At 36.7% G+C, this 13,552-nt stretch overlaps 1 protein-coding gene across 1 annotated transcript in view; it reads left to right on the forward strand.

Moving 5' to 3' along the window:
- Positions 1-13,335, forward strand: part of LOC122814381 — a 498,155-nt gene extending 484,820 nt beyond the window's left edge. Inside the window, exon 15 of the mRNA XM_044086965.1 lies at positions 11,919-13,335. Within this exon, the coding sequence (XP_043942900.1) occupies positions 11,919-13,333 (1,415 nt within the window). The 3' untranslated portion in view covers positions 13,334-13,335. The remainder of the gene's footprint in view (positions 1-11,918) is intronic.
- The last annotated feature ends 217 nt before the right edge of the window (positions 13,336-13,552 follow it).

Raw genomic sequence — 13,552 nt, forward strand, 5'->3', positions numbered from 1 at the left:
TATATACCCCTGGCACACTAACGTAAGGGAAGAAGCGACAGCAACCGACGCTGGACCAAGACTTTGGAACTCTGGCCGACTGCGGGACCGCCTGACGGCAGGATAACCCAAGTGTAATGACTGCAGCAGTGTGAACACTCGAACATCTACATTTATGGTAGGTACAAAACTGTACTTTTTCTTTCCTATTAGTACAATTTTCAGTTTCTCATACACCTTAATCCTTTAACATCCACATGTGAATACTTGTTCAAAAATCTGTCTCTCTTTTTAATTGAATCCATCCAGTCTACGTATGCTACACTTTTTGTCTCCACTATCCCCAGTCTGCTATCCTAGTTCCATTTGTTTTCCCCACACCATCATAGCACATCAGAACAGGGTCAAGCTCAAGCACTGAAGTCCCTGGTGCTTAAATACCACTGTCTCACAGCCAGGGACTAGAATTTCTTGTAGCTCACACAGGCGGCCGCTTACATTTACATTTGACTGCATGTTCAAGCAAGGTGCAGCAGCAGTGGAGTGGAGCTACTGCATCTCGCCCATCCACCAAAGCCCAGTTCAAAGTTCAAGCAAGGCAAGTTCTTTAGCCTTGAGAAGAGAGTGAAAGAGGGTTGAAGTTAAGGATAGGGTTTCAAGCAGCAGTTGATACGGTAATTAGGTTTTGAGAGGGGGAGGTTTAGAGAATGGGAAGGAGGTAAAGTTTAGGGATCAAGAAGGTAGTTTTAGGTTTAGGGAGAAGGAGAGGATCCTTAGGGTTTGGGAATGACTGACAACGTTAGGGTTAGGAACAGGGTAGAAGTTTTAGGATTAGATTTAGGGTTCTGACAAGGCTGTGCAGTTCAGTAGGGTTGAGTAGTAGCATGGCTAAGTAATTCAGTAAGATTGCGCCAGTGGGAACTAAGACACTTGCCAAATAGAGCATGTGGCAGCAAGCAGGTGTGTTATAAGCTGCTAGCATGTGAGCACTTGTATTAGACTCATCCAAATATTATTCCTTCCCAGGGGCAATGAACATTAGATTTCTTTTTGTCTTTTAGTGACCTCCTTGTGTTTAGATAAATTGGAGGCAATATATGTAGATGCTGCTAATTCCAACAGACAGAAAATGCATTTGTTTCCATCTGGATCAGAGTAATTGTAAATAGGTTTATAGGTCTAAAATAAAAACAAATAATGCCACTGTGGTAGTAGTAGGTACCAGTAGAAGTCAACAGTAGAAATGTCAAATAATTCAAGAAAATCCACAGGACCACCAAGGCAGATATGGTATAAATCCAGAACTTTAATAAACGGTTAGCTCTTTCATGCCCTCCTGAGCACTTCTTCAGACCATACAAGTGCAATAAAACAATACCTTTTAAACATATGCCTCAATCTAAAAACACCTATCACATGATAACATCAATTAAAATCACTTAAAAAATCTCCGCCCCTTCAAAAAAGGTTTTAAAGGGACTGGACCATTTAGCCCTGGAGGTGCATCACTATGTAGCTTTATGATCCAGCATGTTTCTTTTTGTTCAAGAATATTATTAGAATCACCTAATCTCATATTAATTACTATTTGTTCTAATACTTTAAATTTAAAAGTGTGTGTAGTCTGTATTCATTACATGGGTGGCCAAGGCATTCCTGGAATCAAGCTTCCTAATGGCTAATAAGTGTTCACATATCCTGTCTCTCAACTGCCTCTTGGTCTTCTCTACATAGAAACTATTGCATGATTGGCAAATAGCCAAATAGACCACAAAAGTACTATGGCAGTTAGTATTAAAACGAGTAGAATATTCAAAATAAGTGATTGGATGCATGAAAGTGGATTGTGTATCTATATACATGCAAAAATTGCAATTCCCACACATTAAAGTGGAGCCAATACCATCTGGTGTATGTGTATCTAATGTATCATAGAATAATAAACGTTTAAGATTGCATTTGTTTTTGAACATAAATCTGGGTCGTGGTCCTACAACTTCACTGATCTTGTCTTTTATTAATAAAACAGGACAATTTTTCTTAATAATATTTCAAAATAATCCATGGTCACTAGTGTAATGCATTGAGAAATTAACATGATCTTGTTTTTTATTTTGTTTTTTATTCTGTCTAACTCTAATCCGAGGTGTCATAGAGTTGTTGTGTCTTTCGGCTTTTTCCCAGTTAGGGGTCGCCACAGCGGAACTCCGGTCCGCTAATGATTGGCAGTGGATTTTTACGTGCCGAGTTGCCAGCCCTGATGCACAACCTTCAAAGAAGGTAATCCCATTCACGCATGTCTCCTCACAGAAGACGCTCTAGCTGAAAATCGAATGGGACAAGGTCTTGCTGTTAGGTGATAACGCTACCGCAGCACCACCACTGCAGTTATCATGTAAAAAAGGTAGTGCAGTAGTATGCCTAAGTTGAGTGACCTCTGTTGCCATTTGGTTCACTTCTTTATGTCTATACCCTCTATCTCTAAGTTCACAAGATAATTTTAATAAATCCTTCTCAAATATTTCCTGAACACTGTCTAGTCTTGATATATGCATACCCTGTCCTTTTAACACATTCTTGAATATTCTAGTAGGATGCATACTGTTTCTATGTAGGGTAGCATTAACCCTACATTCCATCCTATACATTTGAGTTGATATAGAACCATCAATAGTTCTATACAGTCTAACATCTGAAAAATCCATGGATGTATGTGAATATCGATAAGTAAATCTGAGAAAGTTAGTGGTTGTATGCAAATAATCCACAAACTGTGGTATTAATTCACAGGGGCCTTTCCACAAAATAAGCAGGTCATCTACAAACCTCTTAGATGCTGTCAGTTTTAATAATTTCACTCAACATTTGCAAACCTTGTTCATTCATTTCAACATAAGATTCTAAAAATGCTGACATATCAGTGATGAATTGCTTATTATCCTTTAAAATAACATCAGATTTATCAACCAAAACCCTTAGTTCTTTTTCTTTTTCACATACATCCATGGATTTTTTAGATGTTAGATTGTATAGAACTATTGATGGTTCTATAGCAACTCATATGTATAGGAAGGAATGTAGGGTTAATGCTACCCTACATAGAAACAGTATGCATCCTACTAGAATATTCAAGAATGTGTTAAAAGGACAGTGTATGCGTATATCAAGACTAGATAGTGTTCAGGAAATATTTTAGAAGGGTTTATTAAAATTAACTTGTGAACTTGGAGGGTATCGACATAAAGAAGTGAACCAAATGGCAACAGAGGTCACTCAACTTAGGCATACTACTGCACTACCTTTTTTACATGGTAACTCTATGACACCTCGGATTAGAGCTAGGCAGAATAAAAAACAAGATCATGTTAATTTCTCAATGCATTACACTAGTGACCATGGGTGGTGGTGCTGCGGTAGCGTTGTCGCCTCACAGTAAGACGCTGACCGGTTCGACTCTCAGCTGGAGCGTCTTCTGCGTGGAGACATGCGTGAATGGGCGTACCTTCGTTGAAGGTTGTGCATTAGGGCTGGCAACTCAGCACGTAAAAATCAACTGCCAATCATTAGCGGACCGGAGTTCCACTGTGGCGACCCCTAACTGGGAAAAGCCAAAAGACACAACAACAACAACATTAAGAAAAATTGTCCTGTTTTATTAATAGAAGACAAGATCAGTGAAGTTGTAGGACCACGACCCAGATTTATGTTCAAAAACAAACGCAATCTTAAACGTTTATTATGCTATGATACATTAGATACACATACACCAGATGGTATTGGCTCCACTTTAATGAGTGGGAATTGCAATTTTTGCATGTATATAGATACACAATCCACTTTCATGCATCCAGTCACTCATTTTGAATATTATGCTCATTTTAATACTAACTGCCATAGTACTTTTTGTGGTCTATTTGGCTATTTGACAATCATGCAGTAGTTTCTATGTAGGGAAGACCAAGAGGCTGTTGAGAGACAGGATATGTGAACACTTATTAGCTATTAGGAAGCTTGATTCCAGGAATGCTTTGGCCACCCATGTAATGAATACAGACTACACACACTTTTAAATTCAAAGTATTAGAACAAATAGTAACTAATATGAGATTAGGTGATTCTAATAATATTCTTGAACAAAAAGAAACAAGTTGGATCATAAAGCTACATAGTGATGCACCTCCAGGGCTAAATGGTCCAGTCCCTTTAAAACCTTTTTTGAAGGGGGCGGAGATTGTTTAAGTGATTTTAATTGATGTTATCATGTGATAGGTGTTTTTAGATTGAGGCATATATTTAAAAGGTATTGCTTTATTGCACTTGTATGGTCTGAAAAAGTGCTCAGGAGGGCATGAAAGTGCTAACTGTTTATTAAAGTTCTGGATTTATACCATATCTGCCTTGGTGGTCCTGTGGATTTTCTTGAATTATTTTAGGTTTATAGGTCTGCTAGTAGTAAAGGGGACAGTCCTGTCATACGTTTTCTGTTTCCTACTTGTAGATCTTAGTTGCACTTAAATATGGACAGGGATGAACTTTGTTTTATGTGGATGGGGAGCCTGTTCCAGAGCAGAGGTATTCCCCGTGAAAAATACATGTCTTTCCAAACTGATCTGATGATGTGGCAGAAAAGGGTTTAGATCCCTAGACTGAGTATTTCTGATGGCACTTAACTTTCCGATGTGCAGTAAATACATCAGTAATGGGTTGGAAGATGCCTTGTATGCCTGACACAGGTCACCTCTTCCTCTTAGCAGTCTGTAGGTGACTAAGCATAGTGACAGGGCTTGGAGTCTGTCCATATAGGACAAGTCGTTTAGGCCTTGTATCCTTTTAGTAAGGTATGTCTGTAGGTGTTTTGGTTATATGTGTCTAGACAGATATATGCCAAATGGTGCATTATATTCTGTGACTGGCCTAATTAGGACTGGGTAAGGGGAGGGCACACAACATCTCTAGATCCAGACACAATCCCTTTGTTTATAAGCCGTGCAATATACAAGGATGTTTTTACAACAATGAACACATGTTGGCTAAAAGTTAGGTCACTCTCCATGTAAGTTCCTAAATCCGAAACAACTGGGTCAACTCTTAGGGGTGTGTTGTCAATATGGTTGTTCCCTGGTGTAGATGACTTCCCAAAGGATACAGTAATGCACTTTTTGGCATTTAGTTTCTGTCCATGATTTTGACGCCAGTTATTTAATTGAGACAAACCTTTCTTCGGGATGGCTAAGTCATGAAAATAAGTAAATCATGTAGGCATTGTAATTTGTCTGCTGCTGAAGAAGTGGTTTGCAAAAATGCAAACAGATATTGAATTCCATCTTCAGAGTTGCATTTACACAGCTACTCTTTCCATTTTCATATGACTGGCTGGGTGATATTTTTGGCAATTTTCAAGAAAAATCATTAATGTGTCATTGAAGCTTCTGATGTGTGCTTCAGGAAAAACACTTGTTTCTGCTTCTTCAAATTCGCTGTAATATCATTCTTATTATTAAAGTTCTCAGATATATATTTGAATTCTTTAAGCTGCTGCAAAACAAAATTTAATTTTCATGAGTGCCCTTGTATTATAGCCAAGCTAGAGTCTTTCCAGTGTAATGTCTTAATCCTCCTGCAGGGGAGGTTTAAGGGGATATATGCAGATTACCCCTCCTGCAGTGGAGGCCAATGGGATATATGCAGATTACTCCTTAAGGACATATCAGTGTTTCGGTTAAATGGCTTCTGCATGCCCATGATGATTTACTTTTTAAATCTTTATAGGTACATTCAGACCAGTGAAGCCAAACTCCACTCATGTTTTGGCCTTTTTTTCTGCAGCATAATTGAGTTGTTTGACTCTACTTTACAAACACAAAACTTAAAACCAAATCTGATGTCCATAAATATTAAAGTGCCTGCAAAAATTCCAAATAGCATTCAAACCAAAGGGTTAAAAGGCCACACAGACAAACCATTCAGTAAAAACTGTATGAAAGACCAAGCCAAGCTAGCTTATTCTCTGTGTAATACCTTAAAACTTCTTTAGTGGGGCAGACGCCCATAGGATAAATGCAAATGATGCTTTAAGCACATATCAGTGTTTCAGCTACATGGTTTCTGAATGCCCATGACTTTTTAGGTTTTAAGTCTTTGTAGATACATTCAGACCAATAAAGACAAACCCCAGTAGCTGTAGACATGCATGTTTCAGCCTTCCTTTGACCTCATCAGTGCAACAGAAGTGAATTTGAAGGTATTTGCTTTATTATACAGGCAGCTTTATGCTGACTTAAAACCTGTAGGGACCTCCTGTGTATAGTTCTGTCAATGTCTAGGTACAACAGTTCTACCTACTCTTGCTCTCCGGAGCAATGCAGGATGCTATTGCAGCCCTTTAATGTAGACAAAGTGTTGCAGGCTTTGAAAAGATCTCCAAAAGCAAAACATTGAGTCCTGCTGGTTTTCCTGTATAGCTATATCAAATGTAAGGAATTTCACTTGCAGCCAGTTTTTGTGCCATTGGCTAATGGACTTATGACCATGGAATTATTCCCACACCATGGAAGCAAGCTACAGTGGTGGTTTTATTAAAACCAGACAAGACCCCTTACAAGTAACATCCTATGGGCTGATTTTAATTTGAAACCACAGTTACAAATTATTTACATCCATACTCACCAACAGGATCTCAAAAGTACATTAGAACAGAAGGTCTCAGTTCACACAACATTTGATGACCTAACTAAAGCTACCATGGCGATTGAGTATACCTCTAAAACAGGATAAATAACTCTTTGTACATGCCTAGATGCCAAGAAGGCATTTGGTAGATCTGACTGGGATTGGATTTCCAACAAAGAATAGCTATTAAATTTATGTCTCAATACTACCTGCAAAGTAATGAATAACATTTTTATTTTTTTCTATTGTTCATTGTAAAAATGCATTTTATGTGGAGCTTTTCTCCCTAGGCCTCCCCTAAAAATGGGATTTGTGTCCAGTTGGACTCACCCTGTAAATAAAAGACAACAAATAAAGAGTAAATAACTAGTTTTGTTTTCTAGCTGTCAAAAAGCCTGTGGCATCATGGGATCTCGCCTCCTTTGCCAACACTCTGGCTCTCAAGGTGAATTTCTTGGCATCCATGTCTTCACCACATAATAAGTGGACTATGATTGTTGAGGTGCTTATAATCCTCGATTTTACGATTAAATGCTTTTCACCAGCTTATACTAAGCACATATTGGAGTAGTTCAATTAACAAGAAGCTCTGTTGTTGCTTTCATAGAGTATAAGAGGGCAGTGTCTCCAAGAACTATCATTTTAAGTAAATGGAGAGAAAAAAAAACTTGGTGGTAATGATTAGGATGTGTCATATTGTAGGGACACAAAGTACATTCTTAAAGGGGGAAAACAGAATGATAGTAAAATTATATCAGTATGTCAGTCCCTTTGACTGTTTTTGGGGTATAAGAGATTTAAAAATGATAAGATTTAACACTTAAAGGGATTCTAATGCATAAACATTCATTAAAATATCAATATATGATATTTCTTGAGCATCAGATAAGTAAGGATGTTTAGTGGTAGGTCATACAGACTAATGTTACCAAGGTCCTGGGTTCGAGACTGACAGTGGGAATTTATTTCTAGGCTTATAAATGCCTTAGGGCAGATAGCCTAGTATAAACCTAAACCTATGAATTGTAGACTAGGTTTAGAACTGTTTTGTTTGATTTTTCCCCCAAAAGGGTTATAGAACTTTGCAGTTGTAATCTATAGGCTGCCAAACTGCTCTGATTACAGATTTGCACTTCCAACACCTTCCTTTTGGACTATAACTTCAGTTCTGTGTAGAGTGATAAATGTTTTACGAAGATATTTTCAAGAGAATAGCCTCCAAAATAAAGATTGGTGTTTTTCGTTTGAGGATATTAAAATCACTTTTTCATCTATGTTTTCACTAATGTTAATTTATTTATTTTTAATTTATTTTATTTATTTAACATTTGTTAACCAGGAAAGTCCGACTTTGAACAAAGCCAATTTTCTGCGGAGGCCTGGGGAGAAAGGCTCCAGATGCATGTCTTTGTAACATAGGTATTAATAGGTATTTGTTATGTTTTGGTAAGTGAGCTAGTACAGCTGGTGTCTTATTTGGTGAGAAAATTGTAATGTCATGTATTATGGTTAACAAAAATGAAGGAAATCTTTCACATTGTCTATATTTGATTTATTGGAAGTTAGTGAATACAAGGTATACTAATTGATCCCTTTTTGTTTTGAAAATCAAGTGAAAGCCATTGGTAATAAGGTTTTGATATAGGTTTGATTCTGAGAAAACTTTACAACAAGAGAGGTCACTATCTTAGCTAGTTTATTTAAGGTATATATCAGATCAATTTTGGAGCACAGTTTAGTGTTCTGAACTTTTAAAAATCAGCAGCTTAATTGAGTAGAATCAGTACAGTGTAAATGTACAAAAGAATAGCTGATATTAAGCAGTTATGCTATAAGTATACATGTGTTTTAGAGGGTCTTTATACCTTCATTATAGATATATCAGGGGTCAACTTGTATTTTCCTTTAAAGTATTTAATGACTCTTGAGTCTTTATTGGGTTTGGAAGTATATTATAATCCAAAGACACATAAACATCATAGTTTACATTTCTGTTTAGAGTTGTGAAATAAAATGTATAGAGCTTACTTAACACACAGGATGGTGCAATTATGAAATAAGTTACCAGAATATATCAGCTGTGAGAATAGTCTAGTAAAATTTAGGAAGTGTCTGGATGACTGGGCCAGGGCTGTGGTATTTGGTCCAATAATTACTGAGGTAGTGTTCCTTGAAGGCCATAAGGCTTGAACACTTTATCTAACTTATGAACTTATGTAGTTAGATGAGCTACATATTTGAAGAGCATAATAACAGCAGTTAGCTGCAATATAAAATTTTAGTTCTTAATTATTTTGTATGTTTTGGATAACTATGATCTTTCTGTCTCACCATTAGTTTCAAGACTGTTTAGAAAATCTAATTATATATGACACTAAATCAATTTTAGAGATTAAAGATGTCTGTTTATACTTTAGGCCAGTTTCCCTTGTTCAAATCATATTTATCCATAAGTAGCCTGTGTCATAGCTTATGTTAACATTTGATTCCTAAATATCAAATTTTGGAATGTTCAGACTATCTATACATTCTGGTATAAATGCTGTAGATGTGTTTATCACTGGGTGTTTATACATGAAAAAAATGAAGGGCTATCTATGTATAGTGGATATAAAAAGTGTACACACCCCTGTTAAAATGCCTGTTTTTTGTGATACAGAAAAATGAGACCATAATAAATCATTTCAAAACTTTCCCATCTTTAATGTGACCAATAACCTGTACAATTCAATTGAAAAACAAATTTGTTAGGGGAAAAATATGAAAAATAAAAAACGTACAGTACGCTGGTTGCATAAGTGTGTGCACCCTTAAACTAATACTTTGTTGAAGCACCTTTTGAAGAGGTTTAGATCCCTAAAGAACCTAAATAAACTTTGTTACCTATGTTCACATGAATCATAAAACATCTCGTGAAATGGGAGGCACAACCCAGAAATAATATTCCGCATACTAAACTTTGTTACCTATGTTCACATGAATCATAAAACATCTCGTGAAATGGGAGGCACAACCCAGAAATAATATTCCGCATACAACTTGCAGAGTAGTGATGGACTCAGCAGTAAATGATTAGTGTTATTTATATACCTGAAATTGACCGATAAGGAATCTTAGTTTGATTGTTAATACCTGATGAAATCGCATATGTATATCTCACAGCGAAGCTGCATTTGTGACAGAAGGAAAGATTAGAAAAAAAAATAAGAGCCCCTCAATAACATGTTGTCTATATTCTTTTTTATCTCTAAATTTCTGCAGAAACTCTGCATCATCCATTATCTTCTTAACTTTAGTGGTCTTACTAACTGCAAAACCTGAGCCCAAACAGAAACTCTGCTAGAACGGTAAAGAATCTGTCTTCTCTGATTCTCCTTTTCTTTCGCGTCTGACACAGACCGCCATGACTTCCTGAACAGGGAGATCAGTCTGTCAGTTTACATGAGTAAGGAATACAGAGATCATAACTTTAGTCTGACCTGTAAGCTCAGTAACATAAATTTAGCCATTACATTTTTTCAGAAAATCTTTTCTTATTTTGTTCCTTACCTCAGTCATAATTATATGATAGCGCCTTATATCCCACACTGTAAGAACTGATGTGTCTTTACATGAACTAAAGCCCCCAAAAACATTTGTAAACCTATTTAACTCTCTCTCTCTCTTTTAATGATAAATCCAAAGCATCCCATCAGTTGTGTAATGACAACATATTATTAGAGTGTGGGCTATGGTTGATAATGATATACGCTGCTGTTACTTTTTAAAAAGTCGCTATTCATGGCAATTTTTCTCATCTATCTATCGATAAAGGTTTTAGATCTAACAAAGTGTACTGAGCCTAACTCAAGGGGGGGGGGGTTAAACAGGGGGAAATTAGTGGTGTTCTTAACTATCCTTCAGGCTTTTTTGTTGTTTGCCCTAAACTAAACCACAGTTCAGTTTGGAAAGGCAGGGTTGGCATAAAGATCCAAAGTGGATCATTCCATTTTTCTCACAGTAGGCGTAATGGGGGAAATTACTGAAGTAGTAGACGCAATTAAGAGTACAGTTATGCCCTGCTTAATGCCTGGGATAGGTTGTATCCCATAGAACATTAAGTGAATACCCTGTACTATGTATTGTGCTTTGCTTAATGTCCATCTGTATAACGGCCAATCGTATTTACATCCACATAATACAGTATGGATGTAAATGCGATTGGACGTTGTGAGGAAGGCGTTAAGTGGTGCACACCTGTAAATATATAGGCTACTTATTATAATGTAAAGATGCTGCATACCCCTAGTGACTGGGAAGGGAGAACAGTGCAGTATTAAGCAAGTTAGTTAAAGGGAGGGGAATTTTCCTGAAGTTAGCAAAAATGGAAAATAGGGTAAGTTAGATGCAAAGAAGGTGTAGCATGGACAGAGGCATGAACAAAGAGAAGGGAGGTGAAAACTGGGTAATGTAGCAATGTATTTAGCATTGTGAGACAGCATGTAATTCTATGGTATTAGACGGCCAATGGGCATATTTATGCAACTGAAGAAACAAACTCATGCAATTAATTCTCAACCCCTCAACTGATGTAAAGAAACTGTATATACTGTAAACGCTATACCACTCAGCATCATCTGCTCTCCTATAGCTCTCTCCTTTCATGACATATATTCCCTGCTCATTCCCTTATAATTAAACTGTGAAAGTATGTAACATATGCTCCCTACTAATTGCATTGTATTCTCAGTACACACATTCTGTGTATTGATGTTTGATTTTGTTCTATCATCTGTGAGTATGCATCACCTAAAACATCTATAGATCTGATGATTCTTGTTTTCATAATTGTTTATACTTTGATTGTTACCTGATAATTCCTGTTTTCATAAATGTTTTGCATCTGTTTTTTTTTTTTCTTATGTTACTATTTTACTGTTTTTGATTATTAATCATTTTCAACTGATATTTCTTTACTCAGTTGGACTTTACATGTAAACAAATGCAATAAGTTAAACAAACTACTGAGGGTTGCGACAGAGACCAAATTCTGATAAAGGATAAGTCAGAACTGCAAAACCTGTTTTATAAGTGATGTTAATAATGATAGAAAACTTAACTGCAAACTGAAAAACTATCTAGAACATGTTAAATGTCTAAATAGTATGTGCATGCTGTTGTGATGAGCAGTACATTTCATATTTGTTTTATTAATATTTCATATTTTTTGTTAATGTACTGTATTTTTTCCTTTCTCTCTCACTCTCTTTCTTTCTTTTTTTTTTAATTAGGTAGTGGAAGCACAGAATACAGTGCGAGTCGCAATCAGCAGGCATCACTTGAAACACCCAAGTTACATCGGCTAACAGAGAAATTACAGCATCGTGTTGGGCCTAAGAACAGCTATGACAAGCTTTATCCCGGTCCATTACCACAACCTCATTCAGCGTATAAGTGGAACATAAGCTCTGACCATGACACAAGTCAAAAAGCTCTCACAGAGATGAAGCCATTTAAATGTGCTGCTTGTAGTAAATGTTTTGCACATCGTAGTAGTCTTCGAAGGCACCGGTCTACTCACACGGGTGAGAAACCATATAAATGTCCAGAATGCAGTAAGTGTTTTAGCCAAAAGAGACACCTAAAATCCCATCAGTACTCTCACACGGGGTATAAACCTCATAAATGTGCTGAATGCAGCAAGTGTTTTTCATGGAAGCGTGACCTGATACGTCATCAGTTTACTCACCTTGGAGTAAAACCATACAAGTGTGATCAGTGCAGTAAACCTTTCTCACGTCTGAGATACCTTCAACAGCACCAAACCATTCATACAGGCCAGAAACCGTATAAATGTATTGAATGTGGCAAGTGTTTTAGAGAAAAGCAACAGCTAAAATACCATCAGAACAGTCACACTGGGAATCGACCATACAAGTGTGTTGAATGCAGCAAGTGTTTTCTACAGAAATGTGCTTTGGTATTACATCAACTTACACATACGGGGGAAAAGCCTTACAAATGTGCTCAGTGTGGTAAATCATTCGCACGCATTGATAACCTTCGACAACACCAGGCCATTCACACATTTGAGAAACCATACAAATGCACTGAATGTAGTAAGTGTTTCAGAGAAAAGAAACACTTGAAAAACCATCATAAAACTCATTTAGGGAATAAACCATATGCATGCACTGAATGTAACAAGTGTTTTTCCCAGAAGAGCAACTTACAGTATCACCAACTTAGTCACACGGAGGGAAAATATAAATGTGATAAATGTAATAAGTCTTTCACATGTCTTGAAAGTCTTCAACTGCATACTGCCAGTCATGCAGGAGAAAAGCCATATAAATGTGGTCAGTGCAGTAAATCGTTTTCACGAGTTGATAACCTTCGGCAGCATCAGGTGATTCATGTGGGAAAAAAGCCATACAAATGTACTAAATGTGATAAATGTTTTTCACATAGCAATAGTTTGATGCGCCATAATGTTGTTCACACTGGAGAGAGGCCATATAAATGTAATGAATGCAGTAAGTGTTTTTCACATAGCAATAGTCTGATGCGCCATCAAGTTGTTCACACTGGAGAGAGGCCGTATAAATGCACTGAATGCAGTAAGAGCTTTTCACAGAGAAGTAGTTTGTTGCGCCATTATATTGTTCACACAGATATGAGTAATAAAAGCAACACCCAGCAATAATACCATTCAGCATTTTTGTTATATCATTTCTATTTATAAGCTAAAATGTAAGTACAAGCCAGAAAGCTCATAAATTATTCTGATAAATGTAAAACAAGCAACAAAAAAGGACAAAACAAGGAAAACATTGATGACCCAAAACAGTTTTATAGAGAACTCAGAAAGAAACAATAGCAGCAGTGACACCTTGCAGAAAATAAGAAATCAATAAATTCTAAA

The sequence above is a fragment of the Protopterus annectens genome, chromosome 10.part0, assembly GCF_019279795.1.
Source record: "Protopterus annectens isolate FY-2018-M chromosome 10.part0, PAN1.0, whole genome shotgun sequence".
NCBI lineage: Eukaryota > Metazoa > Chordata > Ceratodontiformes > Protopteridae > Protopterus > Protopterus annectens.